At 47.2% G+C, this 14,368-nt stretch overlaps 1 protein-coding gene across 1 annotated transcript in view; it reads left to right on the top strand.

The window, feature by feature from the left end:
* Dmbt1 (deleted in malignant brain tumors 1) overlaps positions 1–14,368 on the top strand; it is a 199,780-nt gene that overhangs the window by 165,832 nt on the left and 19,580 nt on the right. The window contains 5 exon segments of the mRNA XM_013021896.1: positions 711–1,081; positions 6,392–6,776; positions 7,748–7,780; positions 10,960–11,168; positions 12,250–12,561. Of these exon segments, the coding sequence (XP_012877350.1) occupies positions 711–1,081; positions 6,392–6,776; positions 7,748–7,780; positions 10,960–11,168; positions 12,250–12,561 (1,310 nt within the window).

Genomic DNA, 14,368 nt, shown 5'->3' with positions numbered 1-14,368 from the left:
GCCCCATGACCGACCAAAAAAAAAGTGACATGTGGAGCTTCCTGGGGAAGGGGCTACAGTAGACCCGGTGGGAAAGGAGGGGCTTTCTGGGGAAGAGACATGTGAGGAAGTCTAGAGACATTTCAGGCAGAAAGAAAATGTAAAGGTCTTCGAGAGGAAAGAGCTGGACACATTGGAGCCGCAGAAAGACGGCTGCAGTAGCAGAGCCTGGAAGCCTAGAAAGGGGGTCCTGTCCCTGAGCTATCTCCAGAAGACTGGAGGTAATTCTAACTGACCACAGCCCTTTCACTCAGACACAGCTATTTTCATTGGGCTCTATGAAATCATAGTCACGTCCTTGGCTGAGGCCCTGCAGGGCTTAAATCTACACATATTTAAGGCTCATCCAAAAGAAGTGGGGGATTCTAGTTCCCTAATAACCAGCATTTTGGCATGGAGAAGCTCATCACAAGATTGGCAGTAACCATGACATGCGGATGCTGAGCTGAGTTTATTCTCATGATCACTGACAGATGCTGGAGTCCCCGTCTTATAGATGAAGGAAACTGAGGCTCGGGGGACAAAAGAACTGATCATATATTACACAACTAGGGAGCAATAATACTGGGATTCAAACCCACTCTATCTCCCCTCCAGCATCCTTGAGCCTACAATGGAATCAAGATGTTTTTAAAAGTTTTGCCCTTGTGTTTGTCTTAGGCCCAGCACAGGAGATGTTACTCCTTACATAAATCCCTTCTCTGTTTAGAAAATGAGCCAGCACTGCGCCTGGTGGGGGGCTCCAGTCGGTGCTCAGGCCGTGTGGAGGTCCTCCATCAGGGGGCCTGGGGCACCGTGTGTGATGACCTGTGGGACATGAATGAAGCCGCAGTTGTGTGCAGACAGCTGGGCTGTGGACCCGCCATTGCTGCTCTGGGAAAGGCCTCCTTTGGCCCAGGCTCTGGAGACATCCTCCTAGACAACATCCAGTGTTCCGGAAGTGAGAACCACCTCGGTCAGTGCCCCAGCGCTAGCTGGTCAGACCATAACTGTGACCACCATGAGGATGCTGGCGTTGTCTGCTCAGGTATCCCCTCCTCTCCTCTCCTCCTTCTGTGAAGCATCTTACTGATGGGTGGAGGTCATCCACACAGCAGGGCCAGGGAACCAGGGCCAGTCGCTAACAGACGAATGCCCATTGAACCAAGTAGCCACAGGACACTGAAAACCTGACTGATCCACACACAAACACACCAGAGCCACTCAAATGGCTGATGCCTTCTCCGGAGAAAGCTATGTCAATTGTGCTTACTTGTAAACTACAAAGTCTGATTGCTTAAGAGCTTCTCATGCTAGTAATTCGTCATTTTTTGTCTTCAGTGAAGTTGTTAGGACGTACGTCTTTTACATTCTGAATGCACTTCTTTTCCATGCCTGTAGATGCTGGGGACTGGGCGGCAGCGGTGACTCCGAAACCCCCAGGTAGGTATAACACTGAATTTCCATTTCTGCCACGTTAAAGAGAAATATGATCTGTGCTCACAAGTACAGTCACTAAGGCACAGCGAGATCCAGGGTAGCAGTCTCTGTTTGTTTTGTAAGTCCACTATGGCATTTAAAATTCTGGGTTCTGCAACTGAGAAAATGCACGGCACATTGAAGCCAACCACGGGTGTCTCATCTGCTCCCACAGAAGGAAGCAACGTGTGTGGCGGAGTCATTTCCAGTCTCTCGGGTTCCTTCTCCAGTCCCTGGTACCCTACCAACTACCCCACGGACGTGGAGTGTGTCTGGGTGATACACGTGGCCGAGGCGTTCCACATAGAGCTGGTGATCCCCACTGTGCAGTAAGCAGCTTTGACTTTCTCGAGTCTAAAAGCCAGGCTGGATCTGAACCTCCCAAACACATGCCCTTTCCAATGGACAAATCCTTACCCGTTTTCAATGAGAATTGGTCTGGTCATGGGAGCTATAATAATATTCCAGGCATAGCTCAGCCTCCTATTCAATGAGAGAATAGTCCACAAACATCCAGATGCCAGAGGCGGCCATGGAGCCGTAGCTGGAGTGAACGCTGCCCACAGACACCGCCCTCGTCCCTGCACCCTCAGAGACATAAGCTGCTTCCAATTCAGTGCACATCTGCCCTTCCTCTTACCTACTTGAGTGCTACACAATCAAAATCTTGCTCCTCTTCCCTTCAAGAAGTTCTAGCATATTCCTACCTGGAATTTTCTTCTACAAATTACAGGGTTTCTTTCATTCCTCCCATTGTGTAGCTTATACTTCCTACACCTTTCTCTAATCAAAGGTGTTCTCCTATTTAAGTGTGTCTATAAGCATGTATACACTCCGGCCCTTCGTATGCACCACAGCTTGGTGTGAGGTCCCCTCCCAGTGCCAAGCCCACAGATATGTGAGTCTCCTATAGAAAGCATCACAGCATGTCTCTTTGTATATTTTCAGTCATCTCAGATTACTTATAATTCCTAATACACAGTAAATGCTTTATAAATAGTTTATATATTATTTAGGAGTAATGGCAAGGAAAAAGTCTGCTTATATTCTATACAGATACTAATTTTTCAAATATTATGAATCCACGGTTGGTTGAATCCTCAGATTTAAAACCCGCAGATAGAGAACCAACTGTATACACATGCATACATTCATATACAAGACATGCACATGAGTGACCTTCTATGGGGAAGAATACTTTGCCTGGTAATGTTTAACCATATATTCATATACACGTATATATTCATACATATATTCATCTATTCATATGCATATATTCATATACATGCATATATTCATACACAAGGGCATGCACATGAGTGACCTTCTATGGGGGAAGAATACTTTGCCTGGTAATGTTTAACCCTGATTTCATCTGTCTCTGCTGGGCCACATCTGGGTCATTCACTCTTCCTGGATTTGCCTTACCATGTGTCCCAGACCTCATCCGTGTTTTCTATCTGTGTGCATTGGCCACAGCGTGGTCAAGGGTCTGAAGGGCTCTGAATACAAAGGGTACATAGGGGAGTGAGGGGTAAATTCAGCTGGTTTTATATGGTGACTAAATTCTTTTTGGATAAAGAGGACATAACCTAGTGTCAGGGGGAACTGTTTTTTCTGAGCAAACTATACTTACAAATTCATTCATTCAAAGCATATATGTTCGTGAGAATACATGAGAATTTTAGTACCATATCCTTCAAATCTGTGAAATTCACAGTTCTAATGTTTTAGGGAACAGGATAGTATTCTATCAGTTCTGGAAAATAGCTATTCCAAAACTGTTTGACCCACGTCTGTAATGTAATGGTTGATATTCCAGCTTAAATTCCTATGATAGTTTGGAAGCATACAAGTCCAGGAGGGGCCTGGGCAGAGGACAGTTGCTGAATGGAATGGATGTGATGGGTTGAAGTCCAAATTCGCTACTTTGCAAATTTGTTATTTGCTTTTTTTCCCAGAACATAACATTCATTTGATTTATAGAGTGGTCTCAAGTAGGAATAAGTGATTCTGCGCTCTCTCAGGACTTTGGCTAGGTCTGGAGGCCTTGTTGATTGTCACAATTGGAGCGTGTTGCTGCCATCTAGTGGATAGTGTTCAGGGCTGCTGCTGAATGTTCTCTAAAGCACAAGGCAGTTTCCCAGCCCTTCCCTTCCCTTCCGCTCCCCTTCCCTAGCCTCCCCTCTCTTCTCCTCCCCTCCCTTCTCCTTCCCTCTGGAGGAGGTGCTGGGATGGTGGAATTCTGACTGACACTTGAGATGATTTTTGTTTTCCCATTTCAACAACCACAAAACTCCCATACTGGATTTGTTGAAAAAAGGATACATATTTCAATTATGTCATCTCATTCCCACCGTTTCTTTCCTTCTGAGGAAATAATTTCTCAGATTCAAAGGTCACCTTTGTTAAACTAGATAAAATAAGGCACAGTAAAAATTTTTTTAATTTTTTGGCAAACAAGGATTCATGTCACCCCACCAGAGACGGTTCGAGAGCACCCCTAAGAGCCGGCCAGGGAAAGCCCGTGACGGTGCACACGGCGAAGAAATGCCTGCATGGCTGCCTTTCCTATTAGAAAGCCCTGGTGTTGACTGCTTCTGGTGCAGCCTAATTTCTGTTTCCTTTACCACTGACAATTTTTTTTTTTTGGTCCAGTCGTGGGGCCTGAACTCTGGGCTTGGACGCTGTCCCTCAGCTCTTCAGCTCAAGGCTAGCGCTCTACCACTTGAGCCACAGCGCCACTTCTGGCTTTTTTCTTTTTGCTTATGTGGTTCTGAGGAATTGAACCCAGGGCCTCAAGCATGCAAGGCAAGCGCTCTACCACTGAGCCACCTTCCCAGCCCCACCACAGACAAATTTGCTTGTGTTTGCAAGCCAAGCAGGGCTAAGGTCACTTACACAACCCACTTGGCTTGTCCGCTTCAGGATTCTTTAAGGCTGGTCTCCATTTTCATTTCACTCTTACTATTCTCACTGTGTGCCTTGCATACAAATTTTATCACTCACTTTCTCCTAACAATTAAAAATGGTTTATTTTTAGGTCGGTGGCTTCTCCCCACCTCCCCACTGGAATAAATATGCTCTGCATAGTAAGCTTCCAAATCTGGTATTTAGTTTGTTTGCAAATTGTAATGGTGTCCACTGAGTGGGTATATTTTATGGAGTGAGATGCTGTCATGTGGGCATCAAAGGCGGCTTACTGTTTAGGTGCAAACGTATGTCCCTAACACTTTGTCAGGGTAGGTTTCCCACACTTATTGCTGAACCTATCCCCTACCATGAGGGTTCCAGTATGGGAATGTGCTTTGTTGTATGAGGAAACAGACAAGACCTCAGTTCTTAATCAGCTGGAAAAAAAAAACAAATAATACTTGAATAAACTATTAACTCAAGGGACAATTTTAGATAGTGTTAAGCTGCTATGAAGTTAATGCATTAGAAACTACAGTGTTTTGCTGGAGCAAAGGAGAAGCGAGTGTGGTTAGCACAGACTGATTGTCCAAGTTAGGGTCATCCACAGTAGATATAGAGTTAGACTCCAGGTAGAGCAGAAGAGGGTGGGAGAAGCTGAAAGCCAGGGTTCAAGGTGAGAAGCTGCTAAAATACACAAGGTGAGAAAGAGCCTAGCAGATGGGCAGCCCTGGGAGAAGGCACATGAGGCAGAGTCCGAGAGACTCCTAGGTCGAGCCGTGTGTGGAGATGAGGGTAGAAGGAGTTGGAAGGGGTTCCTGCGCCAAGGTCTCTGGGAAAACTGATGCTGCCATCATTTGCTCAGGCTGGAGGACATCTCGGGGTGCCCTTATGACTTTGTGGAGGTGTTCGATGGACAGCCAGCCGCCTCGCGATCCCTGGGCCGAGTATGTGCTGGCACCGGGCTCACGTTCCTCTCTTCTTCAAACGTCATGACTGCGGTGTTCAGAAGCGATGCCATGGTCACCAACACAGGGTTTTACGCTCTGTACAACACCATCCAGCAAGATGAAAGCCAGAGCGGTGGGTATTGTCACACGCTCCCTGGAAGGAAATATGTATAGCTTATTTACAAGCTTCTCTCCTTTAGTAGAGAAGATTGTAAATCCCACCTGACTTGTCCCACGCCTCTGATGACATCGTACTGACACCGAGAGTCACCAGCTCCAGTCCTCACCCTGCTCTGTCCTCTCTGAGGAAAGAGACGACTGACATTGCACCTTGCATTGTCTGTTGCATGCTGACAGAGGACCCGATTAAGGGCCTTCTTCCCCCAAAGGAAAGGAAAACCCAATAAGAAAAATCATTCAAGCTGGGTGCGGGTAGCTCATGCCTGGCATCCTAGCTACTTAGCAGACTGAGATCTGAGGATCGCGGTTCAAAGTCAGCCCAGGCAGGAAAGTCCGTGAGACTTATCTCCAAACCAGAAGTGGCACTGTGACTCAAGTGGTAGAGCACCCCCCTTGAGCTGAAGAGCTGAGGGACAGCGCCCAGGCCCAGAGCTCAAGCCCCATGACCAACAAAAAAAGAAAAAAGAAAAATCATTCAGGTGAAAAAATCATCTCCAGCTACTACTGTCAGCCCACAAGCTCCTGGCTGAACCTAGTACATACTGTCCGGAACACATACAAACCTCTTAGGTTCCGCAGCAGGTACAGGAAGTGATTCAGAGCCCTGGTTTCCTAGAGTGATACAAAGTTGTCACCAATTGAGGTACTTTTGAGAGTTGAAAGGGATTCTAAAATAAATAACAGGTATTAGTAGTCAATGGCCATAAGCCAGGGCTATCTCAGGAAATCAGGACACTGGGCTATTCTACCTAGGGGTCCCCAAGTCTAAAAAAACATTTCAACTTGGAGAAAGTTCTAGAGTTTGAAGATGGCCCTGTACTCATGGAAGTCCCCGTTTCCCCGTCCCCCAGGTCTGGCCCTGCGGCTGGCGAATGGTAGCCACAGGTGTGAGGGCCGAGTGGAAGTCTCCTACAACGGCACCTGGGGCACCGTCTGCGATGACAGCTGGGACCTGGCAGATGCCGAGGTGGTGTGTGAGCAGCTGGGCTGCGGGGAAGCCATGGCAGCCCCGACTCAGAGCTACTTTAACGGAGGAACGGGCCGCATCCTGCTGGATGATGTGCGGTGCACGGGGAAGGAAGCCAAGGTGTGGCAGTGCACGCACAACGGATGGTTCTCCCACAACTGCGGGCACCACGAGGACGCCAGCGTCATCTGCTCAGGTGAGCGCTGCGGGCACACAGCTCCCCGGGGGGAGGGCCGGCTCCCCAGCAGAGGCCTCCATGCTAGCCCACGGTCAGCAACCAGCCCTGGGCAGCAAGCAAGTTAGGTCAGTATGTTTAAGGATTCGTTTTCTTTCTCCTTAGTTGTTGTGTGTATAAAATGCTCCAGATCCCACCTGAAAAGCTTTGATGATTAACTAGAGGGTCTGAACCATCACACATTGTATTCTTTGGTTTTTATCTAGGGGGTCAGAACCATCACCCATTGTATTCTTTGGTTATTAACTAGGAGGTCAGAACCATCACCTATTGTATTCTTTTGTTATTAACTAAAGGGTTGGAACCATCACACATTGTATTCTTGTGTGGCATGCCCAGGCATTGGAGGCAGTCATTCTCCCGAGTAGAAATAGTAGCTGGTTCCTAGCCAGAGCTGCACTCAAGCCAAATTCTGTGCTACAAGCAGTGTATTTGTGTTCTCATTTAATCTTTGTAGCTTCTAACCATGTCAGCCATTAGGATATTGACTTTAAGAAAGAAAAGGAAGATCCAAGATCACATGTACTCCAAAAATACTGCCTTGCTGAGCTCAACTCTGTTAAAAAGCGCACTGATGGCTCATGCCTATAATCAGGAGACTAAGATGTAAAGATCACAGTTCAAAGCCAGCCCAGGCAGGAAAGTCCATGAAACTCTTATCCCCACTTAACCACCAGAAAACTAGAAGCAGCACTGTGGCTCACGTGGTAGAGCACTAGCCTTGTGCTGAAGAGCTCAGGGACAGCACCCAGGCCCAGAGTTCAAGCCCCACAACTGACAAAAAAGAAAAAAAGAAGGAAGAAAAAAATCTCAGTCACTGCAAATAAGTATGGGGCTGCATTTGAGCCACCAAGAATAATGTGTACGCCCTTACCCAGAAGGCACTGCTGTCCCCATGGCTCACAACAGAATATCATTGATCCAGAACAAGTACTAGATTTTTGTAATGACTGATGCAACCATCTTCCCCTATCTGTCTCTCATGGCCTCCCCTGTCTTTGATAGGTATCAATGCCAGTCCAAGCAGAGGACCAACAGGTACTGTTCAGCCTTACCGTTCATTCTGTTTGCCAGGTCTCTGATGTACAAACAGCCCACTGGGGTTGACCACACAGTGGGGCAAGGGGCTACCAAGGTGAGAGCAAGAGAGGTAGGAAGGAAGAAGGGTTCAGATAGGCCTGAGATGTGAGATGGGGTCTCCCTGAGTCATGTCTGCTGTGGAGAGAGGACTATAGGGCTGCGCTGTGGTACAACAGAAGGAGCAAACATGTAGACACCTCAGGGTCAACTTCAACAAAAGTGGTATGGTGTGGTATGGTATGGTGAGATGCAAATGTCCAAGCCCTTGAGCTATCATACAGCCTCCTGTCCATGGGCACAGCTTTTGAGGTCAATGTTCCTGAGTATTCAATTCTATTCTATTCTATTTTTCTTACTTTATTTTTGTGCTGGTACCTGGGCTTGAACTCCAGTCCTCATGCTTTTTCACTTAAAGTGGGTGCTCTACCACTTGAGTCACATCTCCACTTGCTGGTTCCTTGGAGATAAGAGTCTCACAGAATTGTCTTCCCAGGGAAGCTGACTTCAAAACACCATCCTCAGCTCTGTCTCCTGAGTAACTAGGATTATAGGCGGGAGCCACCAGAACCTGGCTCAAAGTTCCTGAGTATTTTCGATAGTGTTCTGGATAAAAGTCTTTGCTCATGGTACTTTTTTTTCCTCTGCATTTTTACAGGCATCTCAGATGACAGCACCTTTACAGGTATACTTCAGCTTTGTATGTACTGTCTTGCATGTGCTTTATTTTCCATTTAGCTATTCCTGAATCTAGAAGGATATCCTTCCATGAGTATGCATATGTATAGCCAATATTGCAGCTAAAATTGAACACTTTAGGTAATCTTGGTCTTCATTTCAGCTAAGATTTGTGTCTGATTGTTAAAAGATAAACTTTGGCATATTAAAATTTTAAAGCTGAGCACAGTGCTCATGCCTGTAATCTCAGCTACTCAGGAGGCAAAGACCTGGAGATCTTGCCATGGGGAATATAACAACATTTGCAAGATTCCCATCTCAGCCAATAAACAAGGTATGATGGTGTGAACATGTCATACCAGTATAGAGGAAGCATAAATAAGAGAGTCATGATCCAGGATAGCGTGGGCATATAGACTCTAGTCAAAAAGTCACTTGAGCAAAAAGGAATGGGTGCATGGTCCAAATCATAGAGAACCCTCCCAGCAAAAATAAGGAAGCACTTTGGAATTGAGTCACTCCAAAATGAAATAGTTTAGGACTCCACTGAATGGCCACCGAAGTCCAGGGCACCCTGCGTGGGGACTTGAGGGGGGAGGGGAGCCCCGACAGTGTAGATTTGGAGGTAATCAAAGAAAACATTTGGTGATAGTGGAGCAGTGGCCTCCTTGGCATCATTTCAGCGTGAATCCCCAGAGACAAGTTGGAAGCTTCTGATTGGCCAAAGCAGTTTACACCGCATGGAATTTTAATTTGCTAATGTAGGAACCCAGATCCCTAGATCAGTTTAAATTATTTTAATAAACTCATCTGGGGGGGGTAGTTTGCTGATCTTGGGTGGTTTATAACAAACCCACTGTGCTGAGGGAGATTACTTGGCCCTGCATTGTGTTTATTCCTTGATTTTTTTTTCCCCACTGTCGTTGCCTGTGTGTGCCTATCTGTGCTCATGGATTCATAGAACCCCTTAAACCCGTGATTCTGCTGCTTTCTCTCCACAAACGCACATGCCGTGATGGTCATCTGCAGAGGACCATGATGGGGGGTTGAAGGACCCAACCTTCAGCAGCAGCAGCTTACTTCTTTTTGTTATTCGTTTGGTTTGGTTTGGAGACAGGGTTTTACTACATAGACTAGGTCCCAGTGTTGGGATCCCAGGCCCATATCACCATGTCTGGCTTGTTTTCCTCCTGTTCTCATCGTATCCCAATTTAACAAACAAACAAACAAAAAAGAACAGAAACAGAAACCGATCAAGTCAATAACCTTTTGTGATGGAGTTTCTTCACTTTCTTACAGATGAAAATTTCCACTGTGGTGGTTTGCTCACAAATATTTCTGGCTCTTTCTCCAGCCCTTGGTATCCCAAAAAATACCCCACAAATGTGGTGTGTACCTGGGACATCCAAGTGGACAGCAGGGCTCACATCAGACTTACATTTGAAGTAATCAAGTGAGTAGTTCCTGCTGGTACTGGCACCTTCCTTCAGCCATGCATACCAGTTTTAGCTCCTTCTTTGCTCCCTCCTCTCCTTTCTCCCTCAACCCCCCCCCAAAAGCCATCCATATTTAGAGGCCCAGCATCCATTGCTCATGCCCGTAATTCTAGCTACTTAAGAGACTGAGATCTGAGGGTCACAGTTCAAAACCAGCCTGGGTAGGAAAGCCCATGAAACTCTTATCTCCAATTAACCACCAAAAAGCTAGAAGTAGAGCTATAGTTTCCCTGGTGGAGTGCAAAGTAGCTCAGGGACAGCATCCAGGCCCTGATTCCAAACCCCAGGACAGGCACACACACACACAAAAAAATAGTGAGCAAGGCCTGGAAATTCATTGCAATGTTGATGCAAACATAAGCAGATCATTTAATCCAGCATTTCCAGTCCCAAGAGTCTTGTCTACAGATACAATCTCTTGTGCATGCACTGAGGACAATCATGGCAGTATATACATGTTTTATATAGTAGGACAGACACCATCTAGCTGTCCATCTCTTGTGGATCAGTTAAATAACTGTGGGTACATTCTTACCTGTCACGTGCATTGTGGATATTGAACAATACTATAGCCCACTCCCATTTGTGCAAAGACTATCTCTGGAAGGAAATGAAAGAAACTGTTCATTGGAGCTACTTCTAGGAAGCAGCGGCTTCCTATTGTGGCAATGAAGAGAAAAAAATTAGGGACAGAAGAAAATCTTACTTTTTGCCATGAACCATTGATGCCATTAGAATTCTATTCCATGTGCTTATATACATAGTCATAAAATACCATTGGTACACAATTTTAAGAAACTTAAAAATAGAAACAGGAGAGTAGCACTTTCTCCAACCTGTGAGAAGAGAGGTCAATTTCTGGCAGCTTGTCCCCAACTTTTTTCTTGGGTTCATCTGGGCAACTGCTTCCTGGAGAAAAAAAAATTCCAATAATCTGAGCTTAAATGACACCACTTCATTTCACAGAATGGAAAATTTCTATGGCTGTCCCTATGACTTCATTGAAATCTTTGATGGCCCACAAAGTGAATCTTTTTCACTGGGACGATTCTGCTCAGAAACAACCCCGATATTTACCTCCTCATCAAACCAGATGACCGTGGTGTTCCACAGTGATGAAATCGTCACCAACATTGGCTTCTATGCATCTTATGAGGCTCTGATACAGGATGACAGTGACACAGGTAGGTCCTTCAGTCATCTCCACCCCCAGCCTGGTCACAATGATGATGAATTTGAATGACCACTTAGTTCAGTGGACACTAGGGACTGAGAGAGGTTTTCTAGGCTCCTTAGGAGTCATATCTACTAAGATGTGACTTGAAGAGCATCTTCCATTACCCTTCCCTGGCACACATACATCTGAGATTAGAGCTAAACACATGAGGCTGAGAAGGGGGACTTGGCCAGGCCTATGTTGAAGACTTTTGTTCACAATGGTGTCAAAGAACGTTCCTTGGCTGGGCACTGGTGGCTCACGCCTGTCATCCTAGCTACTCAGGAGGCTGAGATCTAAGGATCCCGGTTCAAAGCCAGCTGGGCAGGAAAGTCTTTGAGACTCTTATCTACAATTAACCACTAGAAAACCAGAAGTGGTGCTGTGGCTCAAGTCCTAGAGCACTTGCCCTGAGCTGAAGAGCTGAGGGACAGCGCCCAGGCCCAGAGTTCAAGCCCCACAACTGACGAAGAGAGAGAGAGAGAAAGAATATTGTTCCAGTCAGGAGTGGTGGCTCAGTCTTATAACCCAAGCTACTTGAGAAATAGAGATCAGGAGATCATGGTTTGAAACCAGCCTGGGCATAAAAGTATGTGAGACTCCATTTCACTCAATTGCTGGGCATGATGCTATGTGCCTACCATCCCCAGTGACATGGGGAAACACAAGCAGAAGAACTGCAGCCCAGCCGGTGCAGGCAAGACCCTACCAATAACTAATACCAAAAAGGGCTGGAGGTATGGCTTAAGTAGTAGAGCACCTGCCCAGCAAACATGAAACCCTGGGTTCAATCCCTTATGCTGCCACAGAAATAAAAAGCATTCATTCGTGGTCATTGTCAACTTACACAGGCTTTTGGAGGCGGTCTTTGAACTCTGTGAAGCACAGAGCTGGTGCATTTAAAAGCAACCTCCCCTCAGATGCAACTTGGAATGCTTCTGTAGCTAGATTTAGCCCCCAGGGCCCCCTTCGGCTGGGAGTGTGGAGGCCACAAAGCCGGGTGGGTGCCCTGTGGGCCTCACTCGGCGTCTGTCCTCCAGCTGTGGGCCTCAGGCTGGCCGACGGCAGCCATGCCTGTGAGGGCCGCGTGGAGCTGCACTACAACGGCAGCTGGGGCACCGTGTGTGACGACGCGTGGGACCTGAGGGACGCCCGGGTGGTGTGCAGGCAGCTGGGCTGTGGCGGAGCCCTGGCGGCCCTCGGGCGGGCACATTTCGAGCGAGGCGTGGGCCCCATCGCCCTGGACGACGTGGAGTGCGCGGGGACAGAAGGCCGGCTGTGGCAGTGTCTGCACGGGGGCTGGTTCTCCCACAACTGTGGCCACCACGAAGATGCGGGCGTCATCTGCACAGGTGGGCTGGGGTCTGAGCCGGGAGGGTGGGCCTGTGACTTCTTCCCACCCTGGGGAGCCCTCTGACCCAGTGCAGGGGGAGGAGATGGGGTGGGGACCTGGGACAGGCCCCAGACCGTCACCCCTCACACTTCAGCCATTCCGGTTCTCACATTCCCACCTGCCACCCACGGAGTGGCTTTCACACTTCCTTCTTCATGCTTTGCCCGTCCTAAGTACAGAGCCAGATCCACTTGCCACAGACAGTACTTGAAAACAGACAGGCTGGCCGTATAACCTGTTTAAAATGCTTTAAAAGTGACAGTGAACTCACTTCAATCAATTCATACCCATGTACATCTGAAAATATTCCTATTTAGAATGGAACTAAATGTAAATTAAAATTTTTAAGGCAATAAATATGCAAGTCTTAAGACAGATGATACACTATCGCAAATTACCCCGGTCCTCACAGTGACAACTCACTCCGCTTTACACTTCTAAGAGTGGAGGGGTGAACAGAGAACTTCCTAAAAGAAAGCCAGGAGCCCAGATCCACATCCGGGGCTCTTATTAGGCAGCCTCTCCCAGCTGAGCTTCTGCAGATAAATTCAGGCATGTAGTCACATGTCCTCCATCTATTCCTGTATCCTACTAGGCCTGGCTGGAAAGAGGTAGACGAGTGTATCAGCCAGACAGGATAGGGTGAACTGGTTCTGAGAAGAAAAGAGAAAAGTCAAAGGATGAAAGTATACTCTGAATAACACAGAAACTGAATCTATAGGCTGCAGATGACATCTGAGAATCGAGTAGAACCTTCTAGAGCCAAGACCTTTGGAACCAGGGTCCTTAGCTGTCAGAGATGGATCAGAAAAGCCTGGGCCACCAAGCGGCAGTTTTGAGTTCTCCTCCATCCCCAGCTGGAGGACCTGGCCCAACTCTGCCACCCCGCCTCCCTCCCTGAGCTGAGTTGCTTGTCCATAACCTTGAGACACATGTGGCTCTGCCCTTTACAAATCAACATTTACTGGGGGAACAAGGCCTACACACACACACACACACACACAATCACACAATCACAATCACACAATCACACACACGACAGAAAAACAGAGAAACCTATACAACCAAACCAACAGGCAAAACAAGTACTTTAAACAAAGGGACAACAATGGCTACAGTCTAGTGTCCAGTAGCAAGACAGAAATGGCCCCCAGAGAACAAAGGTGGGAGGTGGCTGTTGCCATAGTAACTGAGAGCCACTCTTAGATGCCCAGTGGGGTACAGCCGGTCTGAGATTCTCGCCCAAACAAGACAATGTGCTTTGATAAGCAAGTGTACCTCTCAGGCTTAAGAATGAAATGAGAGGGTCTGGGAAGGTGGCTCAGTGGTAGAGCGCTTGCCTTGCATGCATGAGGCCCTGGGTTCGATTCCTCAGCACCACATAAACAAAAAGAAAAAAGCCGGAAGTGGCACTATGGCTCAAGTGGTAGAGCACTAGCCTTGAGCTGAAGAGCTGAGGGACAGCGCTCAGGCCCAGAGTTCAGGCCCCATGACCGGACCCAAAAAAAAAAAAAAAAAGAATGAAACGAGATGACTTACCACACTCCTTCCGTCTTTCCTAGCCTCCTTGCCTCATTCAACACCTTCGGCTGCTGTGAATTACGCAACTTCAGGTAATTTCCTTTGCTCTTCTGAATCTGAATGGCTTGTCTGTCAGTAACTGGCCTGGGCAGAGCTATCCTGTACTGTAGTGATTTAGAAGTCAAATGTCATTTTCATCATTTCCCAGCTGTTAGGCCTCCAGCAAGTCTTCCAGTCACTGCATG

The sequence above is a fragment of the Dipodomys ordii genome, unplaced genomic scaffold (genome assembly GCF_000151885.1).
Source record: "Dipodomys ordii isolate 6190 unplaced genomic scaffold, Dord_2.0 Scaffold58, whole genome shotgun sequence".
NCBI lineage: Eukaryota > Metazoa > Chordata > Mammalia > Rodentia > Heteromyidae > Dipodomys > Dipodomys ordii.
This window is presented reverse-complemented; position numbering and strand designations above follow the sequence as displayed.